The sequence below is a fragment of the Mytilus edulis genome, chromosome 4, assembly GCF_963676685.1.
Source record: "Mytilus edulis chromosome 4, xbMytEdul2.2, whole genome shotgun sequence".
Classification (NCBI taxonomy): Eukaryota; Metazoa; Mollusca; class Bivalvia; order Mytilida; family Mytilidae; genus Mytilus; species Mytilus edulis.
In genome coordinates this window covers 85,506,564-85,521,046 of record NC_092347.1, presented here as the reverse complement: position 1 = coordinate 85,521,046, position 14,483 = coordinate 85,506,564, and the positions used below count along the sequence as shown (strand labels likewise).

The following is a 14,483-nucleotide window of genomic DNA, read 5'->3' as shown; positions in this document are numbered from 1 at the left end:
CATGAACCCCATATGAAACTTACTAACCCCATACGGTCTCATAGGGGGTCACCATGTGACGGCATTTAACTAATCACAACGTGATAATTCATCTGTGGTCCGATAATAGTGGGTATTGGATTTCTTGGTTTTAGCAAAGTCTACATACAATCCCGTAGAAAATTTGTAATTTGTTAAACATTTAAATTCATGGTTTTACTGAACCCATGAAATCCACGATAATTGGTATCCAACGAATATTAATGAATCCACAGTATTCAAAGTTTATGGCTGATGATTTTAAGTCAATGGACTTTGGACAAAGGATAAAGAGATGGTCTGGCAAAATGTCTTAAGGAATAGAAAACAAACAATTATATCAAGGTTCTCTAAAAAAAACTTTAATGATAACGGACGGAGAAAAACAATTAATATCACATAATCACAAGTCATGGTCAATAATAAACAAATATAACAAACAATTCAAACAAAACACTGTACTAACACAGGGTGCACTTTGGCTCAATATAGCTATTATTACCATGGACATGATGGAAACAATATAAATAATTGAAATAAAAGCTTTTTTAAATAATTTTTTTTTTAAACTTTTTTTGAGAGCTTTAAGAATAAAAATTTCAGGATAAGATTCTAGCTGTTTATTGCTCTTTAATTATTGATATACCTCTACCAATACAAGTAGAAAGTAAATCTTTGAAAATTGATCAAATTATTCTATACTCTCTGAGAAATGATGTTAGTTAACATTTTCATCAGCAAAAATCTTCCAACATCTATTTGATTATTATGATTTATTATAATGATCAGCTAGTCTTTTCAAAATAAATTTAGAGAGAAAAATTAGTTGTAAGCCATGAGCATTTTAGTATATCGATATAAGAAGGCTAACATACAATCAATTTTTATCATAAGATTTTTTTTGTGAAAAGAAACACAGTTGTTTTTTGAATACCAAGGTGCAAGAAGGTTTAGGAAGCTGGATGAATTTCTATGGCTTAAATTTACAAGTGTACAAACCAGCATTTAAAAATCTCATTGCAAAATGTTTTCAATTAATAACCTCAGAATCACCCATCCTTTTACTCTGATGGTTCACAAAAAGTTAATGTTGAAAAATATTGGTCAAATTGCTTTAAAAAGTCTATTGTATGGCTTAGACAATTAGAATTAAGTAAGTTGAGTTTCCATTGATTTTTGGGAAACCAATAATTCAACCAGGCATTCTTATCAAAAAGTAATAAAACAATCTATACATCATATCTATGTAAAACCATAAAATAAATGTTTGACACACTTCTAATATTACCCCTACGAACGAATGGTTCACATTTCAATTATTATTACAAAATAGTTCATATTTCAATAAATTATTTGTTTTTATGTCCATAAAAAAAAACCTTGGTCAGACATAATTAAATAACAACCTATATACATGAATCTCCTCCAGCAAACCAGCACTAGATAATAAAATCTACAAAAAAGGCAATAAACAATAACAAGGTTTTAAAACAAAGTAAATGAATGCAATACTTTGTAGAGTATATCAATATAATATATAAAATATTCAGCATAGAGCCTCTAATTTATAAGGTATAAAGATCATAGTTATTAGCATTTCTTTTTCTTTCATTTTGCTATTTATTTTTTCTCTTTAATTGTGTGATAGTTTAAAAGGACTTTAAATTTAGTAAAATGTAAGCATCTAAGACCAAATAATTAAAAATTATTCTGTGGACCTAAATGACAAATATAATTAGATTTAACCAATCACTGCTCATAACTAGGTTTGGTTTAAAAATTAAGTTAATAAAACTTCAATGTTAAAAACAAGAATGTCACATTTGAAAAAATTACAAAAAGTATTAAAAAAATGCTTTAGACAATATTAGATGACAAAAATACACATTTATTAAATGTTTTTCCTGACAATATGACAAGAAAAGACATTCTACAGAAATAAAAAAGTTATATAAAAAATAAATTGACTTAGAATTAAATAATACTGTACAAACTAAAATGAGCATTAACCTATAAGGTCAAAATAATTAGTGAGTAACAAACATCTATCTTTGTATTTTGATATTTCGCCACTAAAAGAGTAGACTATATATCATTCTATTTCTTTCATAAATAAAACAAATAATATAAAATGTGAAAATAACACCAGTTTTTATCGAGCCCGTGGAAAGCTGGACATAGGGATAGTGGTCGGTAAAGCAGACAGGACACACCAGTGTGTGCAATCTTGATATTCCAATATTTTGAACGAAATAACAGACCTTATATACTTCTTGAAGTTCATCACCAAATATACTGTCTTGAAAAATACTTTCAGATGATTATTTTATATGTATGTACTGATTGCTAAATGTGTGATGTTTTTACTGAAATTATTGGACATTTAAACATATGTATTCATTAAATTTTCACCGCAGTGAAAAAAACAATCAGATTTATAGGCCCAAAATCATGATTTAATGAACCCAACTCCTTTGGATAACAAAAAGGTATCAATGGACAAACATATGTTTAAGAAAAACAAAACAAGTCATAGTACAAAATAGGATATAACTTAAATGCTGAAATCAATAAATTGTACTGTGTTATAACAAAAACTGAAAAATAATTGAAAAAAAATGAATAAGACTTAAGTCAAATCCTATAAACTGTTACATTGTACTAAAAGATAAAATACATGGTATTGGTTCTATAATTTGGCTATTTAAAGAAAAAATGGTAAATAAACACAAGTGCAGTATTTATATACATAAATTGTGCTAGTACAATCGACTACAGATTTATCTTTCACATATATTTGTAATAAATGCATTTTTTTAACTTTACAAATGAAAAATGACATTGCAAGACTATAAGAAGGTTTTCTCTCCTTTCCAGTCAGTTTTGGTGTACTATTGCTTAAATTTTATCGAAAATAACAACAAAATGAAGATTTCATAATAAATTGTTATTCTTAATGTCTGTTGAGTCACAAAAAACAATCAGCATTTAATGTGTAAAAATTGAAAAAGGGCGAATTTTCAAATTTGTTCTCCTTCTGCATTCACTGAGTTTCAGAAAAAAAAAACTGACATTTTTGGCTGGTAAAAAAAAGAAATTGGTCATATGAAATACAGAAAATCATAATGGCTAAAATATACATTTGATGGTTGATGATCATGACATGACTAATAAGGTGATTGTTTCGTTAGTTTTTCAGGAATTTTTTGTAGTTGCTAAGGACATTGTATGTAAACCTGCCACTACTCACTTACAATACATATATATACGTACTATACAAAGATTTTTAGTGTAATAAAAATATAAAATTGAGCCCTTTACCGTTTATTAAATAATTTTATCAATATTTCTGGTAAATACACAAATTCTTCCTTTACATCTAAAATCCTTAAATTGTTTATATAAGACAATTTTATTTAAATTTCCTTTGTTTCTGAGAAAAGAATTCTTCTTCAGTGAATTTTTTATTAACTTTTAACTCTTATTGGAAATAAATTCCAACTTTCTGCAATAAAAATTTGTTTTCACGAAAAATTCCTTTCCTCTAATTCAAAAAGAAAAGTATAGTAAAGTTGGAATTGTTAGGTTTTTTTTATTATTACCACAATACAAACACCCTCTGGAAACAAAACTTTCATGGAATGTAAATTTTTTAACACAGTGATAAAAAGCATTGTTGATCAAATTTTCAGTTTAAATGTATTAATGGACTTCTGAACTGTATTGAGAATTTGAGAAATTTAAGAAAAAAACATTGATATGGATGGATGTATGCTTTCTGTCTCCAGACATGATTTGGGAAATGGATTATTCGTAAATGGAAAGAAGAGATGACAATTATATCAAATTAGAACGAAACTTGTGTAAAGTGTTTATTTAACATTCAGATGAAATTTCTACTGAGTCTTTGACCAGAAACCTCTTATATTTTTTTTTACCAAATACTTTAGTGCTACAGACTAAAAAATTGTAAAATTTCCAAGGCAGCAAAAAAAAATCCCCAAAGTATCTTTCATATTTGATATACAGTGACATGAATAATATTGGTGCTTAGTGATTAATGTAACAGAATTAACAATAACAAAAATGGTATTTAATTGTTATCTACACAGAAGGTGGTGCTGTCACATGGTGCTGTCACATGGTGCTGTTACCGGTATATTATGTTGTAACGCTGTATTACTTTTCGTGAATTTTACAAGGACATAACTATTGGTGATGTTATATAACACTGTTATGGTCAATGTTTCTTTTCATCTTCTTTATGAGGCTAGAGTAACTATTGCTGTTTACTGTATTACAGGACTGTTTCTATCCATCAACTTTTTGAGGACACAGTGTAACTAATGATGCTATCAGTTTACATGTAACCGTTGATCACAGCCTCATAAATAAAATGATAGTCCAACTTAAATGTTTTGTAGTTATCTATAACTACTCTTTATGATGACTGTCCTTGCCGTCTTCAGTCTTCTGTATTGTCTCTCAAGTAACAGGACATTTAATGACACTGACCTCTAACAGCACACTAAGAACAACGAAAACCACATACAGTACTAACATTGACCCTCCTAATGGTTTACTCATTTTCCACTTCGATACAGCTATTGTAGCAATCACAGTGATGAGCATAACAAATAACAAGAAAATGGAACAAACAAGTCCGTTACTATTCACATCAACCACTCCTCCATTGATGGCTAAATATATTAACCAAGGTATCGGCAATCTGAAAAGGAGTAAGATAAAGTCTTTTACAGAAAAGTCCTTCATCAGTTTATGGTTACAACTTATTTTTTTTTAAATACTTTGATTCTTAGTTTGAATGCAGTAAAAACAACAACACTTTAGGGATTGCTACAGTAATTTAATGAATTTGACATGTTTTGGTACTATCAGGAGGATTGTTTTTATTATGTATGCTTTTTCTCCAACTTGTTTTTTTGGCTGATATTGAATGGGGGTGCTGTCCAAACAATTTAAATTCTGACAAATATATATCTGCTTATTTAAAATATTTCCATGGTAGATATCATATCTATGTATTTAATTTGTTTATTTCAGTGTCGATTAAAAACAAGAGGCTCTCAAGAGCCTGAATCGCTCACCTGAATTTTTTTGGTTTAATCTCTCATCAATGATTATTTTGGCTTTTCAATTTATTTAAATGTTCTTTGAATCGTCCTATTTTCTTCAAAAGCAAAAAAAAATCATTTTCTCCTATGTTCTATTTTAGCCATAGGAGCTATGTTTCTTGACATACAAGGAAATGAAATATAAAATTTATACTAGATACTCTGAAACTCTGAAATTCATTTAGCCTAAGTTTGGCTGAAATTGATACAGCAGTTTCATAAGAGAAGATTTTTTAAAGTAAGTCAACATGATGAACAAATTGTGAAAAAAGTCTTTAAAGGGCAATAACTCCTAAAGAGGTCAATTGACAATTTTGGTCAAATTGACTTATTTGTAGATCTTACTATGCTGATCATATTTGCTGTTTACAGTTTATCTTTATCTATAATAATATTCAAGATAATGACCAAAAACTGCAAAATTTCCTTAAAATTACCAATTAAGTGGCAGCAACCCAACAATTGGATGTTTGATTCATCTGAAAATATCAGGGCTGATAGATGTTGATCTAATGAACATTTTTACTTCATGTCAGATTTGCTCTTAATGCTTTCGTTTTTGAGATATAAGCCAAAAACTGCATTTGACCCCTATGTTCTATTTTAAGTAACGGCGGCCATGTTTTTTGACGGATCAAAAATCAAAGCACACACTTTGTGCAGGATAATCTAAGGAACAATCATGCTAAGTTTTAACCAAATCCATTCAGTAGTTTCAGAGGAGAAGATTTTTTAAAGTTAGCAAATATGATGAACAAATTGTGAAAAATTGTCATTAAAGGACAATAACACCTTAAGGGGTCAATTGACAATTTTGGTCATATTAACTTATTTGTAGATCTTACTTTGCTGATCTTTTTTGCTGTTTACAGTTTATCTTTATCTATAATAATATTCAAGATAATGACCAAAAACTGCTAAATTTCCTTAAAATTACCAATTAAGTGGCAGCAACCCAACAATGGTTTGTTTGATTCATCTGAAAATTTCAGGGCTGATAGATCTTGACCTAATGAACATTTTTACTCCATGTCAGATTTGCTCTAAATGCTTTCGTTTTTGAGATATAAGCCAAAAACTGCATTTGACCCCTATGTTCTATTTTAAGTAACGGCGGCCATGTTTTTTGACGGATCAAAAATCAAAGCACACACTTTGTGCAGGATAATCTAAGGAACAATCATGCTAAGTTTTAACCAAATCCATTCAGTAGTTTCAGAGGAGAAGATTTTTTAAAGTTAGCAAATATGATGAACAAATTGTGAAAAATTGTCATTAAAGGACAATAACACCTTAAGGGGTCAATTGACAATTTTGGTCATATTAACTTATTTGTAGATCTTACTTTGCTGATCTTTTTTGCTGTTTACAGTTTATCTTTATCTATAATAATATTCAAGATAATGACCAAAAACTGCAAAATTTCCTTAAAATTACCAATTAAGTGGCAGCAACCCAACAATGGTTTGTTTGATTCATCTGAAAATTTCAGGGCTGATAGATCTTGACCTAATGAACATTTTTACCCCATGTCAGATTTGCTCTAAATGCTTTCGTTTTTGAGATATAAGCCAAAAACTGCATTTGACCCCTATGTTCTATTTTAAGTAACGGCGGCCATGTTTTTTGACGGATCAAAAATCGAAGCGCACATTTTGTGCAGGATATACTAAGGAACAATCATGTTAAGTTTCATTCAAATCCATTCAGTAGTTTCAGAGGAGAAGATGTTTGAAAAATTGTTAACGACGACAGACGACGACGACGACGACGACGTCGACGACGACGACGACGACGACGACGGACGCCAAGTGATGAGAAAAGCTCACATGGCCTTTTAGGCCAGGTGAGCTAAAAACCTGTTTAATTTTATAAATCATAATTTTGGTCAGGATGATTTAAAAATTACCACATGGTTAGAGTGTGTGACCATTATAATTGAATGTAATACGGTGACCTGTAGAGATATGTTTTTAAAAGTTTTAAAAGGATAAAGTTGTTAAACTTAAAGGGGGGAGAATATACCATACATTTAAATGTAAAACCTCAGAGGTAACTGTAGATGTTTGAATTTGTTTGGATTATATATATATATAGCTGAGTTATTGTCTCATTGATATATACCAATTGTATTTTTGGGCTATTTAATAGTTTAAATAGTTTTTATTCATGAAAATATTCTAACAATGAATCAGTATATGTAAATAATATGAAGCAGTTGATCAGGTGTGGCTTGTGGGCTGATATTTTATGATATCAATGTGCAACAAACCTGTATTTATCACTGTGCTACAAGCATTATGATATACATGTATAATTCTTATTCATATTTCGCCTTCGGTCTCAAGTAATGAATTAGCTTTACTTCTCTATGAGGGGTGAAGCTTACATATAATATCTCTGTTTAAAGAAACAAACTATATAACCACCTATAGCTGGCCAGTGACCTTGACCCTAGTATATAAGCACCTGTTCCATAATAACTTGTCATTATTTTTCTAGAGGGTTGAAGTGAACACTTCACATAAGTTCTTTTTAGTTATTTTATTTTTATCTTAAATTTGGCAGAAAGTTATTAAAGTTACATTAACTTGTCTACGATGTACGACAAGTTCTAATGTTATTTTGTTATTTACAAATAATAATTCCTCAATTGTCTACGATGTATGACAATTGTTGATGGAAATGAATTTAAAAATTTCTTGTCTACGATGTATGACAAGTGTTCATGGAAATTAATTAAATATTTTATTGTCTACGATGTATGACAATTTTATATATTCATTAAGTTTTTGCCTAATAGCACATTTGTTACTTAATTCATACTCCTGTTTGTTAAACAGGTAGATATTTAAAAGTATTTCTATTCATCTGAAGGTCGTGAGTACTTTTCACAATTTACACGTGTTTTACCTGCACAGGTACACATTTTTGTATTACAATGGCTGAATTTGTTTATGCAAATGTATTGTTTTTGCAAGATGTTTAGAATGATGTTTACACTTACAAGGGTGATGGTTATGATTTTCATCACCTCTGGAATGTTTTAGAAATTAAAGATGATAAATTTAATAGGAATACAAGAGGTATTTTGAATAAATCCTCTTCTTAAACAGTTATAAAACCTAGTAGTTTTATAATAGATCATAATGGCATGGCAATTGGAAATAATTGACAAAGCAACAGAACCTGTAAAAAGTAAGTTTTAAAATCTAGTGTTACTTGTATAACTTCAAAATCTACTTGATTTGTGATTGTTTCTAACGAAAGTGCTGTTGAGATTTAGATAGGCATGTATATTGATACATTTACTATTTATTATTAATGTATTAAAGAACCTGTATGAATCATGAGGTTTGAGACAGTTTCACTGCCTTCAACTCTAGCAGAGTTTGTAGAGAAACCTGCTGCTATATTTGAATTTTTGCCATTAGAGGCTTACTTTAATGAAGATTTAGTTCTAAATTTTGATCTTATCTACTGAATTGATACGGTGTATGTACCTCCTTTTGGAGTATGTGCCATGGCTGATGATAGTCCAGCCGGAGTTGAATTTGATACGTCTTTTGATCCTGCATTAAGGTCTTTTGATCCTGCATTAAGGTTTTCAGAAGCCTTTAAGGCTTCTTTTAGTGAGATTAATGGTCCATTATCTCATCCTGTTTGTTGAACAGTTTAATCATGATTTTGATAAAATCAGGAATATATAAAGTTCTTAGAGGAAATACTATCACACTGAGAACTGTGACAATCCTAGTGTGTCTAGGATAATTAAAAAATCGAAATGGCAATGCCTAGACAGGCCCACTCTGTGGTTTCAAAGATGCAGGAAACCCAGAGATACTTTATTAAGGGGTTGATCATCACCCCTATTGTTGAGTTTGCTATTTCTTGTTGTAGGAATGAGCCATTGGATCTTGATAATACAAGGATTTTATTGTAAAATTATATTTGTTTGTTTTACCATGGTTTTCTGGTTAAACCCATAGGAGATGCTCAGAAATATTTAGATGATAAAACTTATTTGTAATTCTGTTGTGATAGTTGCTTTATCACATTTCTAGTTATGATTGCAAAAAGCAAACTTAGTGTTTATACAAAGATTCTTAGCAAATTATAGATTCCTTGGAAGAGGTTCCAGGTCTAGCAATTAATTTACTACCAGCTGTTATGGGAAAGGCAATATCAGTTTTTTAACTGCAGAGGCTCTGTTGGTCAACAGGGCGACTATACTACATGTAGTAGGCAATTCCCTTCATTGAGAGGGAGACGTTTCCAAAAAGGGAACAGAGAATCTCAAAGAGGTCACATTTCTCAACCAGTTGCTATATATACAGTAGATAACTTAAATATTATGATTTGGAAAATGTTACTAATGATCTATTGATATTAGATTTATTAAGAAATGGTTATAAAATTATTTTTAATCATGTACCACAAGGTTTATCCTTTTTGAATTAAATACATTTCACCTTTCATAAGGATGAATTAATTTCAGAAGTCCAAAAATTGATAGCTAAGAGAGCTATTTAAAAGGTTGATCGATCAATGGAAAATCAGTTTATTTCCTATATTTTCTTGGTTCCTAAGAAAGATTGGTCTTCAAGGCCTGTATCTATTTGAAAAATTAAAACAAACTAAGTTTGTGGCTTATCAGCATTTGGAGCAGGACCATTTATCTTTTGTTTAGATGTAATTCTTTAGAATAATTATCTATATATATATATATATATATAGATAGAGCTAACATCTATAGATCTCACAGATGCATATTTAAGTATCATTTATGTTTATATCACAATTTCCTGATTTATGTGGAAAAGACATTGATATGATATTTATGTTTTTTTGTTTTGGATTGGCTTCTGCATCAAGAGTTTTTACTAAGGTTTTAAAACCTGTCTATGTATTTATGAAATAATGTCACTTGAAGTATATACATGCTATAGTTTATACATTGATGATTATAATTTATTATGGATCAGAGTTTAGATGATTGTATTGTGAATACAGAAGAAGTGGTGCAAATGCTTGATAAGCTGTGCTTCAGAAAGATTTTGAGAAGTTGGTACTCATTCCTTGGAAGCACATTGTTTTCCTTTGTCTCATTATTGATACTGAGCTATTTAAGTTTTTTCTGACAGATGAGAAATGGTAAAATTATCTCCCTTGGGAAATTCTTTTTAAATAGAATTGTGTAACGGTATTATAGATGTTTTACATCATTTATTGGTCTTGTGATGAATGCTTTTAATGCAGTATCTGTGGCATGCATGGGAATGTTACATTGCAGAAACATGGCGAGAAATAATGTTGAAACACTGTATAGTTGTTACAGTGTTTATTATCATCAATAGGTGAAATTTTTTAACAATTTAAAATCAGAAATTAAAAATTTGATTTATAGACCCATCCAAATAAGTTTTTGGGTTGTACCAGATTCCTCTGACATAAGGATTTGGGATCCAAATTTGAAGAAAATGTTTCTGTTGGTAGACGGAGCTTCTTTAAGAGTATGCACTCATTTCATATAGATTTCATAGTATTGTTGGCTATAATATTCTTCTGGAGAAAAAGTTTTAGTCACAGAGAGTTATACAATCAGAAGATACAATTTCAGTAGCTTTTATTATGCAATAGGAGGTGTAACCTCTTTGTCACTTAACATGCTTACTACAAATATTTCATTATTTGGGCTTGGTGTTCAAGAAAGAACATTTTTATCACAGCTCTTTATATTCCTGGTAAGAAAATTTTTGATGCTTATCATATGTCTAAAAAATTTACAGATTCAAAAGGATGTCAATTGAAAGAAGATATATTTGTTTTGTTGTTATTACGTTTTCATTTTCAATCTGTAGATAATTACTTCGTTGTCTTTTGACCAACAAGCTCCTTTCAGAGATGTTTTTATTTTCATGATCAGAATTATGACCTTATGTTTTCCCATCTTTTTCATTGTTGGGGATATTTATAAAGAAAATTATTAGTGATAAAGTTCAGAAGGCTCTTTTGATTATCCTTTTTGGCTTGCTCAGAGTTGGTTTTCTTTGCTAAGACCAATTTTAATTTATTTGCCAGTTAAACTGTTAAGCATAAAAATTAGTAACAATGTTACATACTGAAGATAATGTCTTTCCGTCAGGAAGAGACTTAATTTAACTGTATATTGTAAAAAATTAAAGTGAACCAACACCTGAAGGGTTGATTGTGCAGTAGGGTAAAAACGTGTGTATTATACTCAGAAATCACTTTAATATAAACAGGAGATTTCAGAATCATTTGTAAAATATATTTACACTTCATCTTGAAGACCATGCATCTATAATCAAGCATTATCAATATTTTTTTGAGAAATTTCATTATTTGGTGTGTTCAATTAGAGAACCAATTCCTTATCACCATCTAAAAAGGATGTTAGTCACGGATTATTGAAATTTTTGTAAAACACAAGCTTTTCATATTCAGCATGTTTAATGTGAATTTTTCTTGGTCTATGTTGAAACAGACTTTATCCTTTAAGAAATAGATTTTACTGAATTTGTTTGTTTACTACATGTATTTGTGGAAGGTTGCTTAAACCTGAATCTGCAATTGAAGAGTTAGATACTCTTTCACTTGGGAGATGAATTTTAGCACTATCTTTTTTAAGTTCTTAATATTCATTGGAGTATTTAACATTGAAACTGTCTTTTATACTTGTGTCTTTATTTGCCTTGACTACATCTGCCTTGAAGTACTATCTTTATCAGCTGTAGATTTACATTCTATGTCTTTCATTCAGAGACATGGCACTTTATTTTTTCATATACATGAGTTTTTGAAAAATACTAGATCTGTTAGTTAGTTTACCTAATGAGGTGATCAAAGGTTTTGATAAACCAAAACTTTGTGTTGATTAAGACAATGATTTATCATGTTTTGTGTACAAAATAGGTGAGAGAATTCATCTAAGTCTTTTCGTAAAGTTTAGATAGTTAGAGAGAGTTCTAATTTTATCCGAGGTTTTAAGGTTAACTCATTTGGAGGAACCTCTTCATAAGTGCATTTAGCTTCAGGATGTTCTATTAAGGACATTATGGCAACAGTTTTGTCTGGACATATGGTAAAACTTTTTACAAGTTCTATAACAGGAAAGTAAATAATATCAGTACTAAAACACTTTTCTTCAGTTGTAGTTACTGGATGATCTTGTGATTTTTATCCTTTATTAAATGTTGGCATTTATATAAAAATTGTTTTTAGTTTGTGTCTACACTTTAAACAAGCTAATTCATTACTTGAGACCGAAGGCGAAATATGAATAAGAATGTTCCTTCATCCAAGCATATCTTGGATGTGCAGGATGAAGGTCATTCTTAGAATATGAGCCTGAGGCTCGAAAGTAATTAATTCCCACCCTAGGGATTATCAGTCAGACCCACCCTTTTCCACTGGGTTTTATATTTGGTGACACAAACTTGCTTTAAATTATGACAAGTTATTATGGAACAGGTGCTTATATACTAGGGTCAAGGTCACTGGCCAGCTATAGGTGGTTATATAGTTTGTTTCTTTAAACAGAGATATTATATGTAAGCTTCACCCCTCATAGAGAAGTAAAGCTAATTCATTACTTTCGAGCCTCAGGCTCATATTCTAAGAATGACCTTCATCCTGCACATCCAAGATATGCTTGGATGAAGGAACATTTAGCAGGGTACGATATTCTAAGGTGAACAATTACTAATTTATCTTACCCTACTGTAATATCAAAAATATTGCTTCCCACTGAACTGGATACAGCCATGTCTCCAAATCCTTTTTTAGCTACTATTACACTGGTGATGAGATCAGGGATACTGGTACCAGCTGCTATTATTGTCAGACCCATTATCTAAAATATAACAGTTAAAATAAAATCAAGGGTACTGGACATTGGTACCTGTAACTATTATTGTCTGACTCATTGTCTTAAATCAAAATCAAGAGAACTAGTACCTGCTGCTATTATTGTCATACCCATTACCTAAAATATAACAGGTAAAATCAAATCAAGAGTACTAGGCATTGATACCTGTAACCATTATTGTCAGACCCATTGTCTTAAAAATTACAGGTAATACAAAATCAAGGCCACTGGTTTTTGTTGACATTTTTGTCAGATCCATTATCTAAAAAACGACAGGTAATATTAAATTAAAGGCAAGGGCACTGGTACCTGTTGCTTGCTATTATTGCAAGACTCATTATCTAAAAACATGACAGGTAAAATAAAGCCAATGGCACTGGTACCTGTTGCTTTTATTATCAACTCATTATCTTAAAAACATGACAGTTACATTGAAGTTGAGTACACTGCATGGTACCTGCTGTTTTTATTGGCAAACTCATTATCGAAAAAAGGACAGGTAAAATAAAGTCAAGGGCACTGGTACCTGCTGCTTTTATTGTCAAACTTATCTAAAAACATGACAGGAAAATAAAGTCAAGGGCACTAGTACCTGCTGTTATTATCAAACCAAATGTCTAAAAACAATACAGGTAAAATAGAATCAAGGGCACTGATACCTGATGCTATAAAACCCATTATTTAGACAACAATACAGTTGAATAACCTATTAGACTGATGACACAGTAAGGGAATTAGAAGATAGAATATATGCAACTGAAACCAGGAGTAAGAAACCCAGATGTCCATGTTATACTGGACGTTAAGCAACTAGCAATCAATCAAGCAATGTTAGACTGGACATTAAGCAACCAGCGATCAATCATCTAATGTTAGACTGGACGTTAAGCAACCAGCAATCAATCAAGCAATGTTAGACTGGACGTTAAGCAACTAGCAATCAATCATTCTATCCATGTTAGAAAGTAATTATAATGCTTAATTGTTTTTGAAAATTGTTCTGCTTAGGAGTTGCTAATAACACCATGCCAACTTATAAAGTTCACCGACACACAACAATCCTTGTTTGAGTGTACAATACAAAAATCCATTAAAGTTTTTAATACGTTTTCCATTTAATTGAAATGTTTGACAACAACCCAATAATTCTGACTGTGATAATCTTAGAACATGGAGACAGCCCATTATGTCATTCTTATCTTCCATTTTCATATCAATTAAAATGTTTTTCTTCAATAAAATCAATTATTGATAGCAATGGTGTGAAATGTTTTTATCTGATGGCAATTCAGTTTACATTTTTTTGGTTTAATTGGGAATCCCAGATCTTAACTTTTTGAAAGGGAAGAGAAAATCTAAGGTCCATTTAAGTTCTGTCATGATTTGCATAATTATTCTTTAAATGTATCAAAACTAACTACTACCATTAAACATGCTGT

The 14,483-nt window shown here is 30.4% G+C and overlaps 1 protein-coding gene across 8 annotated transcripts in view; it reads right to left on the bottom strand.

The window, feature by feature from the left end:
- Positions 1-353: 353 nt before the first annotated feature.
- The window catches only part of LOC139520839 (sodium/potassium/calcium exchanger Nckx30C-like), a 105,145-nt gene continuing 91,015 nt past the window's right edge, over positions 354-14,483 (bottom strand). For all 8 annotated transcript variants that reach the window (XM_071313821.1, XM_071313823.1, XM_071313820.1 and 5 more), the window contains 2 exons: positions 12,893-13,029; positions 354-4,747 (listed from right to left, as the gene is read on the bottom strand). In XM_071313821.1, the coding sequence (XP_071169922.1) occupies positions 4,504-4,747; positions 12,893-13,029 (381 nt within the window). In that variant the 3' untranslated portion in view covers positions 354-4,503. The remainder of the gene's footprint in view (positions 4,748-12,892; positions 13,030-14,483) is intronic.